This window comes from Haliotis rufescens, unplaced genomic scaffold (assembly GCF_023055435.1).
Source record: "Haliotis rufescens isolate VD_foot unplaced genomic scaffold, xgHalRufe1.0.p SCAF_32, whole genome shotgun sequence".
Taxonomy (NCBI): Eukaryota; Metazoa; Mollusca; class Gastropoda; order Lepetellida; family Haliotidae; genus Haliotis; species Haliotis rufescens.
Window position 1 is genome coordinate 5,645,928 of NW_025964024.1, and position 20,217 is coordinate 5,666,144.

General features: G+C 40.3%; 1 protein-coding gene across 1 annotated transcript; it reads right to left on the reverse strand.

The window, feature by feature from the left end:
* Positions 1–4,352: 4,352 nt before the first annotated feature.
* On the reverse strand, positions 4,353–4,934 carry LOC124147637 (acetylcholine receptor subunit delta-like). Its single transcript, XM_046518314.2, has one exon. The coding sequence runs from the start codon at positions 4,932–4,934 to the stop codon at positions 4,353–4,355; it is 582 nt and encodes a 193-aa protein (XP_046374270.2).
* Between the last annotated feature and the right edge of the window lie 15,283 nt (positions 4,935–20,217).

Sequence of the window (20,217 nt, forward strand, 5' to 3'; positions counted from 1 at the left end):
AACCAAGGGAGGTATGGAACAAGTAAACACAGATTAATGTGAATATTGTGCTCTCAGTTGTATTTTCTATTTATTGTCTATGAAATGTTTCCGCTGTAAATCCTGTTTTGTCTCTTTGGGCAAATGACGTAGTTCATTGGTCTCTGTCCACTAAGCAGTGTATGGGCTCAGGACACTGAGAGGGGAATTAACAACGAATATGTTTGTGCGAGGATAAATCAACAATAAAGAACTGGAACTTTAGAATCAGAGCTTATCTATAGAGTATTATATCGGATATCATAAGTTCAACTATTCCAGTTGAAAAGACTGTACAAAACGTTGCTTTCAATAAGTATTTTACCATATGGAAAACTAACGTCCAGGCTTTGCTGTCTTTCCATATTTTCATGTCCCTCGGTATTTAAGAAGATAAAACAAGGACTGTTTGGCTCGGAGTCAGTAGTTTGTGTCATTCGAAATATCATAGCTTTGGGCGATTTGTTTTGTACGTGGACTTCTGTGTTAGATAGTACAAATTCCAATTATCCTATATCTTCTAGTCTTGCACCAAGGCTGTACTGAATGATATGTCCATTCTATCCTCATAATAGGCAAGTCTAGATAAGCGACAGTCTAGGGACGCCAGTCTTTTTTAAGGACACTTGTTCTTATTATCTACACTCTTCAAAAATAAAAGAAACGCACAGGTGTTTTGAGAATTCTAATTAGATATTTCTCCCCAGCAATCGTCATAAAGACAATTCTTATGTTTGATTCCCGTTAATCATGTCATGTTTGCTGTGCATTGCGCGCAAACACATCTCAAAATGTTTTTTTGTAAACGTTTATCAGCAAAATTGCAAAGGATGCACGGAAATTGCTATCAGAAAAAGTTTTCAGCACAATGCACGTGCAAAATATTGGAAACAAGAGTAGAGACACTGACTTTAAAAGACCGTACAAAATTCATCAGTTCATTGCGAATTTTCTGACGTGAACGGAGATCGAAAAATGCCAAGATTAACTGCAGCTGACCGAAATATCGACGCTAGACGTTTGGAAGCAGGGGAGTCCCAGTCTGCCGTTGCAAGACACTTCAACGTTCACCAAAGTACCATATCTCGACTATGGGATCGATATACCCGCACTAATTCGACTCAAGATCATCCCAGAAGTGGAAGACCATGAGTGACCACCCCTGCTCAGGATCGGTACATCCGGTTGCATCACCTTCGGAATCGATTTGCTACAGCAACGGACACTGCAGGACAAGTGCCTAGTATGCGAAGAACTTCCGACCAAACCATCAGAAATCGTCTGAGGGAAGGGGAATTCGAGCGAGACGACCAACAGTTGGACCTGTCTTGCGACGTCTACACTGTCAACGACGTGTCCGGTGGTGCAACAGAACACAGGCATTGGATCTCAGGAACTGGCGACGCGTTTGGTTCAGCGATGAGTCACGTTTTCTTCTTCAACGACGGGATGGAAGACAACATGTATACCGACGTCGACATTTTGGTGGAGGGAGTGTCATGGTGTGGGGAGCCATATCCTACACGGGTAGATCACAGTTAGTTGTTTTCCAGGGCAATCTTACAGCAAACCGATACATAGACCAAATTCTGCGTCCTCACCTCCTCCCAACTTTGGACCGCAAGAGGGAGCTGTTCCAACATGACAACGCTCGGTCCCACACAGCACGTGCAACAGTTAATTTCCTTGTTAATGAGAACATCAATGTCCTTCCACGGCCGTCCAAATCGCCTGATCTCAACCCGATTGAACATTTGTGGGACGAACTTGATCGACGCGGCCTTCAACGTCACCAGCGTCCCCACACACTGACACAACTCGCCAACGCCTTACAGGAGGAATGGCGAAGAATTCCCCACGATAAAATCCGACGACTTGTGCAATCTGTTCCAAGGAGGTGTCGAGCAATGACGGCTGCAAGAGGTGGGGTGACCAGGTACTGTGCATGTGCATGTACATGTGCAATGACTGAACTGCATTAATGCTGACAATGACGACAATGCTTTTGTCGATCCCTGTGTCTAATTTCATTTGATTGAGTTCACGCATATTCTGTGTAGATACTTTTACATCCGCTTAATAAATATCCATATTTTTTAACTATGCGTTTCTTTTTTGGAAGAGTTTATATAATCTAGAAACTATGATTTAAACTAACAATTTTGCAAGTCGGAATTTGCTCGGCCCTGTGGAGAGATTGTGATGTTTGAAGTTACATTCCATTTACAGGCTCTGTGCTGGCCATTACGCTGGACCATGCCATGTGGTCATAGCTGATGATTAATGACCAACAGGTACGGTATATATCCAGCAGATAACGCATTTTAGTTTTTGTAAAGAGAAACAAAAGACTCAAACAAGCAGATCTACTCATGTTATATATATCTGTAATAGTAATGTTTAATACCTAACATCAAGATTTCAAATTGCATATATCAAAGCTTATTAAGTTTTGAACTTTTTTGGTATTTAAACATTTATCCGTCTTTGTTCGAGCTTTAATTTGGCGTCTACTTTCAATCATATTTGCAATTTATTTATAAGAAAATGGTCTGATTTATTCTGGCATGTTGATATTTCTGTGTGTGGTTTCACTGTCCACAGTAGAGAGATTTGGCCTAGTTTTAAACCCGTCAAGTGGGAGCTTGCTCCTGCTGCGCTTCTGATAATTGCAATTCTCTCCCAACTATCTGTAGTTAGCCTTGCCCCAGGGGTGTACTGAATGATAAGTCCATGGGTGTATAGTAGTTCAGTACTTATAATTAACTAGTAAGCGCAATCATCACTTCATGGCTGTTGGGAGTTCTGATGGTTGGTTGGTTTGTTGTTTAACGCCGCACTCAGCAATATTCGAGCTATATGACGGCGATCTGTAAATAATCGAATCTGGACCAGAAAACCCAGTGATTGATATCATGAGCATCGATCCACGCAATTTGGATCGATGATATGCATCAACCAAGTCAGCGAGCCTGACCTACCGATCCCGTTAGTCGCCTTTTACGATAAGCATGGTCACCTTTTACGGCAAGCATGGGTTGCTGAAGACCTATTCTACCCCGGAATCTTCACGGGTCTGGGAGTTCTGAAAACTCTGCACTGCGATATTTTGTTTCTTAATAAATTTGTTTGTTTGTTGTTAAACGCCGCACTCAGCAATATTCCAGCTATATGGCGGCGGTCTGTAAATAATCGAGTCGGGACCAGATAATCCAGAGATTGACATCATAAGTATCACTCCACGCAATTTGGATACGATGATATGCATCAACCAAGTCAGCGAGCCTGACCACCCGATCCCGTTAGTCGCCTCTTACGACCAACATTTACGGCAAGCATGGGTTGCTGAAGACCTTTTCTACACCCGTGTCACAAATCAAAAGCAGAACTAAGGATATACAGCACACATTATTACAAACGAAAAAGAAAAATACTTTAGGTTGATTACATTTATTACAGTCAGCAATATTTCACACCAGGTTAAATGGCATTATATTACAAAAGATAATAGTGTTCTTTGTTTTACATAGAAAAGCAGTATTGTCAATACAAACACTGTTCATACAGTGTCTAAATATGAATATAACATTCCACACTAAAATAGAATTCTGTCGTAGCATTCAAATGTCCTTTTTTTCACATGTTCAGGTGTCCCATTTAAAAGTCCGTGATGAATGTCCGAGTAAGGGACCGCAAGTAGGAGCAATCACACTAAGGCTGAAATCATCAACATGACTAACTACTAGGTGACAACTATCATGTATTACAATACAAGAAGTCAAGAACATTGAAAATAATATATATGACAGGCTAAATTTCCATGATGGACAACTCTTTTGGCAAAGCAAACCCTTTTTACAATTAAACACGAAGTAACCAATCCACATATTTATCCTCGAAATAACACAATGTTCTACTCACAAATGCCTTTCTCCTGGCCAGGTCTCACGACAGCGAAAGATCAACTGAGTCTTAAAACTGCTATGACATGGCTTTATATAATAAAGTCAGAGACAAAACGCATGCTTTTCACATATCAAAATGGTGTGTTTGGGCGACCCGTTCCAGTATTAAGGATGACATCTACCCCTACCAAAATACATCCCACAAGTTAAGTTAAAAGAGGACATGATGTGACTCCCGGATCTTCACGGGTGAGAACGGGATTTAACACATTTAATTTTACTAGCCTGAACAATATTTCGAGAAATCACTTCAAGGTTAAATTCCCCTAAACACGACAAGGCAACACAAGCAAATGTAAAACCAGGACTTTTCAAAGTTTCAGTCGTAGGGAGCAGATATGGCAAGCCAAGCTGACACGCGCGTCCTCTTTATCTTGTCAGCATCCCAAGAATCACGGCTGTTATACTAATACTAAACACAAAGAAGCACAGAAAACAGGTCTTGTTTAGTTGAGTTTCAATATTTGCCCACGTTGGCCTTGTATGCTCATCCTCCTCCACATTGCCACTTCCAACATCGACTTGATTTGAGGCAGAGTTCTTCCTACACATTCTTAAGATCCATTTATCTTTCAGTTTGAGGAGGAGAATGTTCACAACGACGATGATGACACTGGTGAAGTTGGCCAGAGACACGTAGATGCTGAATAGGCTGACTGTCAGAGAGTTTTCGGGCAGGGTGTCTCTGATGATGGACAGAAAGAGCTGGAAGCTGAGGAGGACAGACACGGCCATGCTGGTCTTTTCTCCGCCCTGTGAGGGCTGCAGGAACACGAAGGTGTTGAGGAAGTAGAGGAGGACCACGGGGAGCAGGACGGCGAAGATGTAGAAGAGAGGGCGTCTTTTCAAATGATTGGTTATACACAATGTCTGTTCCTTATAAACATCGATTTTCTCAGTGATGTCTTCAGTGGAAATTTCAAACTCGCTATTCTCTTCAAATTGTTTCATGTCAACATCTCTTTGACTAGAGATATGTATTCTATTGTAGACACCGAAACGTCCACCAACCACAACTGCACAAATCTGGGTATCAAAGGGAAACTTGTAAATGTTCATTTGACACCTGGTTTATCTTGTTCCTGTCATAAGCCATGTAACATTTCCATGACTGGTAACCAACAGAGACTCTTCATTACGTAGAAACTCGTGTCCCTTGATGCTATTTCCTATAATCAATTCAGGTTTCCAGAACTTGGCTGAGTCAGCAAGAATACTTTTTTTTGTGAGCTCAACGAAGCATTTCAAATAACTCGATGATCATACCATGAGAAGGTCATCCACATGGTGCTGCTTAGAAACTGCTTTTCGTTGTCCAGTTCTTGTACAGATAACAATCCTGCTTCAATAGTAATGTGAACTTCATTGCTTGGCTTGTGATGGACATTGTAGCCTTTCTAAGATTGTGTCAATGACATCTCCGTCAGATTTACAACATATGCTCCAAGGTATAACTTGCAGTATGACTGTCAAAGAAATAACCTTTCTGACGTTCAACATCTTCTCAGGCATATGTATAAGTCCGGACGTTGATAATGATTGACGCGTTGTTGGGTTTTCCAGTTTTTAAACCATAGCATCAGTGTGTATGTTCCTATGGAGAGAGCAGAGCCTATCTCAAATAGCAAACTTCAAAATGGCTTAAGTGCATGTCAGTAAGGTTTCAGTGTAATTAGAATATTGCACTTAATGCATTTGCGTAAATCAATGAGTTACCGTAAAACGTATTTACTCTGTTACTAAACAAAGAGGGGAATGGAAGGAGTTCATATAGATCAATATGAATATTTCGCTTACGATTCTGAACATACCTTTCAAAGATGTGTTTATGAATCACCATCAAACAGTCACGGAAAGGTGAGTGTCTTCTACCCCACCAGTGGCCCCCCAGCACAAACATACAAAAGCAAGTCAAACAAAGGGTCACCTGAAAGAAATACGGGAACATATCGTTCATTAAGGAGTTGTACTCACAACCTTTGTGTCACTGATTCATAGAATTTAGAAATGTCCTCCGCACGTCTACCATATAACACTTTTGAAAGCTTAACTGAGGCCTGGACGGGGAACTTTTGAACAAGAGCCTTGACGCTCTTTTGAAATCTTTGGAGAAATAGTATTCTTGATTGTTCCTCAAAAGTTGCGAAATGTAGAAAGTATGGACGCCAAAAGAGACGGTTTCGATTATCCAACGAAACATTGGGCGTAAAAGGCAAGATACTGGTGAAAATTATATGAATGGATCAATAAAAATCATTGATGACACCAAGTGTTCGCTTAAAGAATAATTCATACTTCTTAGCCTACATTCTACTTGACAGTTGTTTGTAACTCTGAATCTTTATGCATAGATAATAACATGAATAAGATGAGGTGGTTTCACCGGTCTGACCTATTTCTAGTTCAGTGGAAAAGAATTGCCTATAGGACCATTAGTAAACGATATCAGATTACCGATAACCTTTAGCTTAAGTTAAACATCTTGGCAAAAGTCCCTTGTTTTGATTGTGTCATCCGAGCAGAAATTCAAATTCATGTGCATAAAACATATGGTGTCTCTGTGGGCAAATGACATTGTTGATTTGTTTCGGTCCACCCAACAGTGATGGGCTTACGACAGAACATGAATGAGATGAGTGAGTGAGTGAGTTGGGTTTAACGACGCTATTCCAGTTATATGGCGGCGTGTCAGCTTAATGTGGGAGGAAAGCCCGAAGTGATGCAGGTCTCAGACGTTTACCACTTCGGTGAAACCAACGAGCACGGTATGGTGCTGACAAACTTAGAATCATAGTCGGTGAGAACCGGGATTCTACCATGACATTGATGAATGCTTGATTCTGATTGGTTAAAAAAAGGGTTCCTTTTTGCTACAGAAACCGCTTTCAAATGTTTTAAGCCTTTACACACAAAAAACGCGCGTATGAATACAAAGATAGCCTACATATCGAATCATAGAAAACGGCTGCCGATCGATCACCCCATATGAACTGTAAAACGTATCTATATTTCCTGTAATAAACGCTGGGTCTCTAATACAAGCCAGGTCTCTAATACACACCGAGTCAAGGGCTCTCGTGAAATTAACAGACAGGCATAGCGTCACAGACTCGGAACAATTTAAGCTATTTCCACATTGAAACAACCGACAATGAAAGTAAAATATAAAATTATAAAAATTGTTTGAAAAAACTTTTTTCATCACAACCTGTTGTTTACAAACCTTTTTGTGATCGATATTCGTCGCTATCTCCGTCAACCACCATCGTAAGGATTTGGCAGAAGAGGATTTGAAATTCCATCACTCAGAAAACACTCGTCCGTTCGAAAAGCCACGAAAACAATGTCCCTACATCATTGAAGTCAAACTTGATGAAATTCGTTTCAGAACAGGTACAATTAAGAAAATCATACACGACCCACTACGTCTGGGCCACGAATGTCTCATTCCATTCACACTCTGGCTTTGGAATCCGTGAAATCTTGAAATTGACGGTCGCACCATCAGATTCTGAGATAGGCCCTACCTCCTGTAAAAAAGGTCTGCAGCCTAAAAAGCGTCTGTATAGTCATACTCAGTTCCATTGGTAATCATATTGTACCCGCAGGCTAATGTTGAACCACATCATAGATCGGGGTTGTCATCTTGCTTACGGAGCAACGGAGAATGTAAACACAAGATTGTCAGCCATTGACAGCTGCGAGGTGTGAGTAACCATGATGTAGGTCAAGTTCTGCCACATCCAAGTTCGGGGTGGAGGCATTTATTTTGATGTTATTATTGTTTACTGGGGGTAATTGCTAACTAACTAATAACAGTTACACAATTTAAATGTACAATAAAATGTTAATTCAAAAAGTTTGTTGTAGAAATATATTCGTTAAGCATTTTAGAACCTTTTTCTACAACCTGTCACCCCTACAATAGAAATGATGGCATGTTCGATTTCCAAGAAATGACCTCTCGCAACTTCCAAGAATGAGTCAGTCCACAGTGTACAACAAGTTGGTAGAAATTAAACATCTGTCTTTGGACTAAGTTTGGAGTCTTATTTGTCAACTTCTTTTGAAAAACTATGTGTTTTGAACGCTTATTTTGAACTACTCACGACTATGGTGTTTTTAATCTTGAACTTTAGTAATAATTGTTACATACTAGTATATAACTACCTGTGAACACTTTTCGAAATGTTCTAAGATTGCGGACCTGTGTGCCTGTGTTGTAACGCGTTGCAAGAGAGCGCCGTTTTCAAAGCGTTGTTGCGTCATGGTAGAATGGAGATAAACCTACTGCGTTTTGAAATTTGATGTAGTCCCACTGTAGAATAGATACCTCTTTATTATAATTTGGAAAATAAAGAGGCATCTATTCTACAGTGGGACTACATCAAATTTGGAAACACAGTAGGTTTATCTCCTAATTCGAACCCACAATCATAGGTTTCTGGCGTGCCCAAGGGACGCAACTCTGCACACGTGCCCCCTATATGAGATGATATCGAGCGTAAACATTCTAGCCCCTGACGGTAAGCTTGGGTTGTGTACTCCCGGTGGAGTAACATGTATAGATACTGATCCGTTGATAAGGGTAATATGTCATGCGCTTTCAGCGATTATCATATGCATATTTACAGAATGTTTCATTATCTATGAAGATCGCCTCCATGATCTAGTAGTTAGAGCGTCTGGCCGCAGGTTCGATCCCCCCAAAAGATGTTCAAAGATGGTACTTGTACTTCAACGTTCAACACCTCATTTCGCATTTCCCCTCAACTGCAATAGTAAAGTGTATGTTCCAATATTGGACCCCTTATGTGATGTTTTAACATAGAACACCGCCGTTCAATTGCTCCAAGGACCACCTCCATGGTTTAGTGGACAGATTATCTGCCCGGATAATAGGAGGTCAGTGGTTCGAACCCCATACCATCATACGTTAAAACAGGTTAGTTGGTGAACGCTGGCCCTACGCTAGTGTATAAAACAAGCACAGGGCGGCTCGGAGTCTGTATAATGTATCTGATCTGCGGCATGGTATCTCAGTTTTCTAGCACATTCTAACAGACTTGAGCATGTACTAGTAAAAGCCGCCACACATACACACTATATACACACTTGCATGCACGTCGATATATAAGTACAAAAATCTTGAACGCGACGATAAACCCCATTTCACCTCGTCTCACCTCAATATCTAAAACCAATTTGGACAAATGCCTTTATAAAATAGAAAATTAAACATATAATTTTTACGAATGTTGATACGTGATAGAATACCTTTACCAGAAACCGTCCTCTGATTTAAGTCTTTTACGTTTACCATTTGGATGGACTGACAATCCCAATACGATAATCAGATTTTAATAGTTACCCTGGCTAGAGCTTGGCCTTAACCGTGATAAACTTCCTAATGGTATCTCAGTTGGCTATCACTATACAACCTGCATTAGTCAAGACTAGTTCAAGCAGCCACATACACACAAACAAACACACACACACACATATGCACGTGCATGCACGTTGCTATATAAGTGCAATATTCTTGCACGCGACGTTAAATTCCATTTCACCTCATGTCTCCTAGTTCCTCAAATACACTAGTGAGGAGTAAGTGTTGGTGTTTATTTATGATGTTTTTTAATAGAACATCATCAGTCTGCTAGCATTATACATGTAGCGTTTTACCCCCAGTCAGCGCACGCAAACGTCTGTTAAACACATTACATGTACATATTGTTTCACATGACGTGTATCGGATTTTATAACAATTATAGTTGAGATAATTCTGGTTTCAGCTTTTGTTCCAGTTTAAGTTATTGGTAGGCCCAGATAATTGGAATGCCGACATCATATACCTCGTGACGGCAGACCCGCTTGCATCACAATCACCAGGATGATGTGAAGAAGGAATGAAACGCCGTATTTTCAAATGTAATTCTTTTTATGAGCAAACCAGTTTCTCTAAATTCAAAAGACAACACCTAACCATCATCATTATGAAAAGTCCATTGTACTATTCCGACAATATCACAACTGTCGTAACTGCTTTCGGGCGTCCAGTGCGACCCTGCTACAGTTACTAAATGTATTGCCGTTCCTGGTCCTTGTGGTCAATTAAGCCCTGACATTGCCCTCGCCTTGTCCACCACGGCTCGGCTCCGTCAAGGAGTGATTGGTCTAATGACACTTACTCCAAGTTGTCTCTATCAGCATTCACACACGCATAATAAAGAAACGCAACACCTGTTTATACCCACATAGTTTTCCTTACTCTCAGCCCATCTATCAATACAGGACAGGATCAGACTGACCAGACTCGTCACTAACTGGGGAAACTGAAAACGATCGGGATTCGACTCGATCGATTGCAAACCGCGCTCTCCTCTCCTAATGTTGAAGGTATCATTTTATAGTGTTCGAGCCTGACCTGTCCTTCACATGTCACAATACCTCATTTTGATTCGTTACAAGTTAGATCTGACCATGAACTCATGTGTGTCGTAATCGGAAAAATACCAGAGCCTACGTGCCATATTGTTCATCTCTCTATTGATTTTGTGACACGCGTCCGGAAGCTCCAAATGAATTATGCCTTGAAACTCCCCATTTGTTTCATTAACTCATGGACGATAGCCAGAAACCAATCCAATTGTAAATAAATGTGAAATGTCTTTTATCTATTGATTCCTTTCAAACTAAAAGTTCGGTCACAAACTATGTCTAATGCAACTCCTCATTGCAGCTATAATGGTTCTATTTGTTATCATTAGTTTCTGAGATGCATTTTTAACCTTATAACACAACCACACACCTATGGGACACATTCATATTATGACAGGGGTTTGTAGAGGTAGCGGACTGATAAAAGCGTCCGTTCGTCACGCCGAGCATCCGGGTTCGTTCGATTCCCAACATGGGAGCCACAACATGGGCGCCCAAACCTTCAACGCCACCTCACCGTGATATGACTGGAACGTTGATCTATAAGCGGCGCAAAAAAACATACACACTCATTCTAATCTAAATATGTTCTGCGCAAAAGACCCCTCACTCGTACACACGACACAACAGTGACTGCACGTTCCCAGTCCCGAGGTGGCAGAGATCTGCTGCTTGATCAGCACAAGCTATACATGTTCCTCAAGGGAAGAAGTCGACTTCCGGCCAAACGCAACAACCATTTTACAATCTATTGTAGTTCACAGAAGTCAATGTGCAATGTTATAACGTATGTTGGTATGAGACCCCCATCAGCAAACTTCAAATGGATTTAATGCAGATCAGAAAAAGCTTTCGGTGTAATCAACATATTGCACTTAATGCAAAATGTGAATCTAAAACATAGTTTAATTAGTTAACGTAGAACATATTTACACTGTTATTAAACAAAGTGAGGTGTGGAGAGAGTTCACAGAGTTCAATGTACATATTGTTCCATCGATTGTGAAATGTTTGCGCCGATACATAAACATCAAATATCTGTTCCAAAAGCAGAGTCCATTGTAACAGAAACGGTGTTTTCACTAGAGACGCTAGTCCATGTGGTTTTATCAGTGGAAGAGAAGTGGCTATTTGACCATTATTGGACGCTATCAGATAATGGATATATACTCACACGCAAAGGAACGCAAGTGGTTTTAAGCAAATAGGTAACGAACGCGGAACCATAAATTGACACGAGTTTTAGCATGTATTGAAACCTGATGGTGTTATCAATATTTTTGGTTGCATTTTGGAAGCCCCGAGTAAAGATGTAACATAACAAATGTATCGCCAAAACGCACCATTTCAATGAATTTGTGGGTATCATGCACCCATTTCTCGCGAAATCGAAAATGCACGAACTGTCACGAACTGTAGTGGGTATAAAACTGTGGCCGATTCTTGGAATTCCTACCACTCCTTGGTCAACAATGCCAAGCCTAACTCAAATTCAGAGAAACCAGGCTATCGGACGTTTTGAAGCTGGAGAGTCTGTCTAAGATGTTGCCCGTCATTTCAACGTTAACATAACCACAATTTTATCGTCTCCTGCATCGATACAATGCTACACAGACCACAGATGACCTTCCTCGGAGCGGTCGTCCTAGGGTCACCACACCTCGACAAGATCGGCAGATTACCCGTCAAAACCATCGGCATCCGTTCCTAACTGCAAGTGAAAGTGCTCGACAGACCATAGGAACACATAATCGACACATAAGCCGGGACACTGTGATCCGACGTCTCCGTTCCAACAACCTCAGATGTCGCCGACCAGCACGTCGTCCTGTTCTCCAACCACGGCATCGACAAGCACGACTTCAGTGGGCACAGGGTCATCGCAACTGGCGTCATCGTGAGTGGAGGCGTGTCATCTTCTCTGATGGCTTTTGTGTCTCCCACGCAGACGGAAGAGTCAGAATTTGGCGGCGTCGAGGTGATCGTTTCGCTGACGGAAACGTTGTTGTAAGGGATCCATGGGGTGGACCTAGCTTCATGATATGGGCAGGGATTGGACTTAATGCGAGACATTGACCCATGTGCTTTCTGAATGTTGGTCAAGGTCGGGGACACGGCGTCACTGCTCAGCGGTATATTGACCTAGTGATCAGACCCCATCGAACACTTGTGGGATGAGGTTCAAAGGCGTCTGCACAATGTGCGCCCAGTCCCTACAACTGTCGATGAACTACGCACAGCTGCTCTGGATGTGTGCAAGAGGATCCCTAGGGCCTTCACAACTCGTCTGATCCACTCAATGTACAGATCTAGAGTATGTATGGCAGTGATCAATGCTAATGTTGGTCACACCCGGTATTGACTGACATTTCGGGTATTGACCCGAAAATGAGTAAGCCCTTAACATTTGAAAAAAACAATCATCTGTCATCTGCCTTTAAATCCATTAAACTGTCTTCAGTCAAATTTTTGTCAATCTTGCCCTATTAGTATTTCTTATCTTTACTGTTGGAAATAAATAACATGTATACAGCATACTCGGCTTGCGTTTCTTTTGCGTGTGAGTATATATGCATCTGAAGATTAAGATTAACTTCATGGCCAAATTGCCTTGTACTGTTTTTTCCAATCTAAGCAGACATTCCCATTCATGTGCATAAGCCCAAGCAGACATTCCCATTCATGTGCATAAGCCATAAGGTGTCTTTTTAGTCAAATGACATTGTTCATCTTTCTCTGTCCACCCAACCGTGATATAACATGTATGTAGATGATAATGTGGGCACATATTCTAGCACCTAACAGGTAGCGTGGGTTGTATACTCCCGTGAAGATCCGGGGTAGAAAAGGTCTTCAGCAAACGTATGTTTACTATCGAATCGATTATCCACAAACCAAATCAGCATTTGTCAGCTTCAGAATTTCTACACTTGTACACAGCAGACGTAATACAAAATTAACATATTGTTTTTAGTTTCAGCACAGTCAACAAATGCACCATCGTGTCAATTGATTTTATGGTCAAACTAGATTGTTCACAAGTGGCCGAAATACGGCTTTAAATCTAAGAAACACTTTTGCAAATTGTGCAAGGGACGTACAATCCAGTCAAATCATTCGCTGGCATTGATTTTTTTATATTACACGTCGATAAAACAAGTAGAAGACATCCTTATGATTACTCATATACCGTTTTATCTTCTGTCTGGATTTAAACAAACAAATTAGCAGCTAACGGTATATTTGCAAAGAACTCATCATAACAGGATGAGTATTATTCTGAAAATAACAAACAAATAGTGCATTGCGTACACCAGTAAAAGGGACAGGGTGTTCCTGTTGTACAAATAAACGGAAATTTTTAAAAAGTTTCATGTTTTTCAGTAACGATCGATCCTATCCAGCATTGTGACATTTATTTGGCTAAATGGGAAAATCGCACGTGAGTGAATGTTATGCACTTGGTGAAATTATCCCCTTTATTGCTTGGATACGTTAAGCTTTTGAATTGTTTTCCGTTATGTTTTTGTAAACAAAATCCCGTCCTAAATATATAGACGAAACTTTTCAAGACATCAAATGTTTACAGGTGCCTTTGGTTCAATGGTTATTTTTAAATCCATATGTTGACGTTTCGTGAAAAGCTTTCTGCTGAAACAAATATCATTATATGCGGCCTTCAACCCAAATCAGTGTGAAGCTCTTTGCAGTCAATTAGCCATTGTTCGGCGTAGCTATGGATGGAAATCTATCCTTTCTTTAATGTGTTTGTTGTTTAACGCCGCACTCAGCAATATTCCAGCTATATGACGGTGGTCTGTAAATAATCGAGTCTGGACCAGTCAATCCAGTGTTTGACATCATGAGCATCGATGATATGCATTAACCAAGTCAGCGAGCCTGGCCACCCGATTCCGTGCACACACACGTGCAATAATCTTGACAAAACAACCAAAAAATCGTTAAACCTTATTTCACTACACCTCAGTTCGAACGAGAGTTTGCTCAGATCGGTCGAACCCCAAAACGAAGCAATAGTGTCGAATGGGTCCAGGAGGTATGACATATGGAGACATTATACTCTGGGTAATCGAGGATGTTATTGTGGCAGTCGTTTCACTCTCTTGTTTCTAATTATGACCGGAGACGGTGGAGTAGCCTAGTGGTTAAAGCGTTGGCAACGTCGAAGATCCGGTTTCGATTCCCCACATGATATGGCTGAAATATTGATAAAGGCGAAGCAAAAATCCTACTCACTCACTCTTAATAAAGCTTCTCTTTCGCAGGGGACCAATCAGTCCTGCTCACAACGCATATCAGTGAAGACGTCGACTTAGGGACAAATACAAGCATTTACCACTGTTGTGTAGTTGATGGAAGAAAACGTGCAATATGATTACGTATGTTGTTCGGATTGAGAACCACGTTGAGAACCATGGTAAGTCATCTCCCCATGTGTACATGGTTATATGTTTACAGGCTCTGTGACCTGGTAGATTGTGGACAGTACCTCATGACTTGCGTCGTGCTGTCACACAGGCTGTCATCAGACGCAATTATGGACAGGCTGTCTTGGTCTGGCAGTAATAGTGCCGACTGCGGCATAAACATGGATTGAACCCGTGAAGATCCGTGATAAGATTGGTCTTCATGGGTTATGCTTGTCGTAATAGGCGACTAGCGAAATCGCGTGGTCAGGTTCGCTTATTTGATTGATCATCGTATTGGTCATCCCATCCCATTGCGTATCGATGCTCATGATGTCAGTCTTTGGATTGCCTGATAAAGACACGATTATTAACTCACTGCCGTCACATAGCTGGAATATTGCTGAGTTGGACGTTAAACAACACAGACACACTGTTGGATTGTTCCGTTGCTGTAAAGTTCCAATAACACGGCCTGTAGGGGTAAAAGCGTTCGCTTATCACTTCTAAGGTTCCCACATGGGAACAATTTGCGAGGTTGATTCTGGTATCCATAACCGTGATTCTGTTGGAATAGTGCTAAATACGGCGTATAACTAAACATACTAACTTGTGCATCACCCTGTTGGGATTCCCTGACATAACAAGTTCCCATAAATAACATGAGACAGGAATAGTTTGATTATGGTTTGATGTAAAACCTGGATGATTTTGACTCATCCAACCTCGACGGCTTGAGTGGTTGTTGATCATATCAGTCTCAGGCCCAATCTTTGAGAACAGCCATTAAGTTAAAATATTACCCGTAGGACCATGAACTTATTTCCAGATTGATTGTTTGATTTGTTGTTTAACGCCGCACTCAGCAATATTTCGGCTACATGAATCCAGTGATTAATATCATGAGCATTGATCCACGCAATTCGGATCGATGAAATGCATTAATTAGCGAGCCTGACCACCCGATCCCTTTAATCGCCTCTTACGACAAGCATAGTCGCCTTTATTTTCAGAAATTCTCATTAGAGCATTAATTCGTTTGTATTTGAAAGTGAAGACTCAAATAAATAGAATTTATATATATTTAATAATATTATATTGACTAATTGTAGGTGTAGTATTATATAAAAATGTTACCACAAACACATTTCTACAGATACGATACGGAGTCCATGTTATATTAGGTCCCAGCAACAGATGCTTGCAAGAGGCAACTAAACGGATCGCATGGTCTGGCTCTGAAACGTGTTAGTTAGCGTGTCATCGTACATGTACTTATGGTGATGGTGCTCATAATATCAACAGCTGGTTTCTCTGATCTAGGTTCCATTGTTTACTGGCGCCAAAATATAGCTGGGATATTGCAGGGTGCGGACATAAACAAAATATATCTGGATAAAGGGGTAAACAAAATATATATGGGTACAGTGGTAAACAAAATATATCTGGGTACTGGGGTAAACAAAATTTAACTTAGTTCGGGGTTAAACAAATTATAAAACAAAGTTATATCGTACAAACTACAATCCTACCATGTGCCAGCAGCCATGTAACCTCTCAAACAAATGGATGAGAACAGCTTTAACCAACTGGTGTCTACATTGATGGGCACATATACTTGTCTGGACATTTCCAGAAAATTCACAAATTAACTGCCAAATAATATTACAGAGAACAAAAATCACTTATTCTAAACCTTGAAATCTCCTGTTGCAATAATAACATATCTCCGTCATTTGACAAAGCCTTCTTAACCCACTGGATCTATCTTTCCAACCAATTTGCTGAAAGCTGAATACTGTTTAATTTCAACAGCTTTCTCTACAGGATTTCTACAAGTCTTCAATGTTTCAAATTAGAAAGCATTTTCATCGATATGTCATTTTTTAGGTGTCTTCAGAATAGGTGTGGGTCATTATAATGGATAGAACATGGCTTCATATTTTCTTTTAATTTAATTTAATTTTACTTGTCTGAACAATGCGACGAGAAGTCACTTCAAAGTTAAGTCCCCCAAAACGTTAAAGTAACACAAACAAATGTAAAACTAGTGATCAAATTTCGCAAATGGAACAATAGATTTTGTTTTGTTTGTTTAAGGCTGTATTAGCTCCATGATGGCGGATCATTAATAACTGCGTCAGACAAACCAGTGATAGATAAACGGTGTCATCAGGGTTCGACGATACGTAATCAACCAAGTCATCGAGCAAGACCACCCGATCCACTCTGTCGTCCAGGCATTGACTGCTGGGGACCAGTTCAAACCCAGAATCCCGACTGGGTAAATAACTAAGCAGATTAGGTTTGTTTCGTTGTTTTGTTTGGTGTTTATTTCCCAAATACTGATACTGTTATATGGTAGTGTATTTTATTGTTGAACAGTGATTATAACTGTTACATTGTGTCTGTTGAGATTCAGTAGACGCTCATTGGATTGTATTTAGAAAATGATAAGTCCTCAGGAATGTAGTACTATTTAATGTAAGCAGTCGTCAGGAAGATGCTAGTTTATTTTGTCAACTTCCGGTATATCGCGAACGGTGATAGCGTGTTATATAAACAGAGATTTCCAGTAGCTAGATGGACTGTATATAAGGGACCAAGAGCAGACCTCTCGTATCTCTCACACTTTTCATGACACATTTTCATCTGAGATTACATCAAGACCAGCTTTCGGGTGAAGATCACCCCGTATTCTCTGCATAGGCATATCTTGGAAACTTGACCACCGTCGCCATGGAGTGACTATACTATTATCAATTACTTTTGCAATCATCACTGTATTTTTGTATTTGATACTGACCTCTGCCATCATATTATATACTATCATTGAATATTCTACTACCACTCTATTGTTTACTGACATTGTAATTGCTGTGCAATAATTTGTGTTGATTTGTAAACCTAGTGAATGTTGTAATACTTTGTTGATTTTACCATTGTTGGTTTCTCATTTTTACTACAGATTTCTTGGTTAGGGTTAATACATTGTTTCAATTTGGGAATCAACATGTAACAGAAATTGGGGGCTCGACCGGGATCGCAATTTATGTATATCACAAAGTATTTGCCAACATTATTGAATAAACATTTTATTATTTGATATTGTGTGAAGCCAACAATCACTATGGTGTTCAGTGCAAAAGACTGTGTTAGCAAACATACAACGAAACAAGTCTCTATGCTCAAAAAGTCTGAACTGGTCGAATTGACCAAACATTACAAACTTGTCATCAAATCGGGTATGCTTTAGATGCATGTCAAGAACATTTTGATAATATAATTACCTGGTTGTGGAAGAAAATATGGATGATGATGCTTTGGCTTTGATTGAAGAAAAAACTGATGTTTTCGCGTTAAAGAAATTAGAATTTGAAAGAAAAATTTGATAGAGAATTGGAAGCTGAGAAAAAAAGACAAGTTGAGAATTGAGGCTGAAAATGACAAAATGAGATTGGAAGCTGAGAAGTTAGAATTGAAAGCTGAGAAAGTAAAAGAAGAGAGAGAATTTCGGATTAGGCAATTAGAAGTTGAAGCTAAAAAAGAAATTAAACTTAAGCAACTTGATTTACAAAATGATCTTGATTAGACTTGTTCCGCCCTTCTCTAAATGTGATATCAAGAAGTTTGTCGTACATTTTGAAAGTGGCCTACAGTTTGAAATGCCTCAACATCATTGGATCATGTTGTTGCAAAATGTATTCAGGGGCAAAGCTCAGAAAGTTTATTCTGCATTACCTATTGTTACGTGTGGTATGAACGGCAGAGGTTCCCGCTAATACCACAAATAACAATTACAAGAATCACACAACAATCTCTGAAGTTTAAAGCTAGATTTAATAATTAAAACAAAGATAAGTATATAACTATTCTCAGTTACTAGGCAGGGCACTCATACACATCTATTTAGGCAAAGCAATATGGCAAATGTGCAATATAGATAATAGTCACCTCAGATTTCTTGACATCACATCCCCAATGAATTCCATTTCACATTGTTCCAAACTTATATATCACAGTTCACAGGATAACTGGGTAACTACAGTTTCCTCCTTCGAAGCGTCGACCTGACCTTCTAACTTTGTCTCCGGACATAACGCTGGGCTGAACTGCCCTCGTTCAGTTAAACCATATGTCTTCCTCTCCAATTCTTTTCCTTCCCCCTTTCTGTTCGATAACTTGCCCTCATACAGTAAACAAATTTCCAAGTAAGCTATCTACTTCAGCACACAGCAAAAGGTTGATCGGCCCACACCAATCAGTTACCAAGCCAACTCAAACTCCAATCACCCCACAAGCACACTTCTCTCCGTCAGGCAGCTTGCTTAACTCAATCACGCATGACGCCGTCCACCCAAACTGGACCCCTTGTGAACCACACAAATATACAACGTCACTCATAACACTATCGATAGAAGTTCTGATTATCAGGTGGACGTTTTGAAGCCGAATACATTGGTTCCTGAAGCTTCCAGGCAAAAGGTTAGGTCTGCCAAGAAAAGGGATAATTCTACTTCTGTTTAGTTTGCTAAGTGGAAGGAAACTGTTTGATAGGTGGTGTACTTCAAAGGAGGTCAGTGGTTATTTGGATATTTTGAGGCAGTTGGTTTTGTTGATGTTAAGCAGTGTGTGTCAACGGACATTCAGACATATCTTGCTGAGCAGAATTACACAAGGCTGCTACTTTAGCTGATGATTATTCGCCAACTCACAGGGTTAGTTTTAAGCAATCATGATTTATAGGCAGGAGTTCCCAGGGTTACACATGAGGGAAGGATAGTTCATCCCCTCCTAGATCTAGTTCTAACAAGTCTGGTTCTGAGTTCTATTACAGTTGGTTTTGAACCTACTTCTGGATATTCATAAGAACCTCCTTGTAGATATTGCCGCTAGAAGGGCATATCATTTCTGAGTGTAGAAAGCTCGCTTTCAATAGCAGTAATTTTTTCCCGAATGTCCCTTTTTGTGGTTCGGCTAATGAAGAGTTAGTTGTTGTAGACCAGAGATGATAGTCAGTTGTTGTAAGAGAGGAGTGCTTACCTTTTGTTAGTAAAGGGTTTGTGTCAGTTAAAGGTGACAGTTCCAATGTTAAGCCTATTACTGTTTTGAGGGATAATGGTTCTCTTCAAACTCTGATTTTGGATGATATTTTGCCACTTTCTGGGGGGTTGTCTCAGGTTTGTTAGAGGGTTTATGTGGTTGTACCAGTGCATCTCATCATTTTGTGAATTTGAAGAGAGGTCTGGTGTCTGGGTTGGTCAAGGTTTGGGTTGTAGAAACTCTACCCGTTAAAGGTGTATGGAAAGCTGTTTGGCTGATCCTGGTTTTTTTAGCTCATCACTTCGGAAAGTACTGAAAATCTT

Bases quoted from the DNA above. Each gene is read 5' to 3' on its own strand.
- LOC124147637 (XM_046518314.2), bottom strand. From the start codon at position 4,934: ATGAAACAATTTGAAGAGAATAGCGAGTTTGAAATTTCCACTGAAGAC.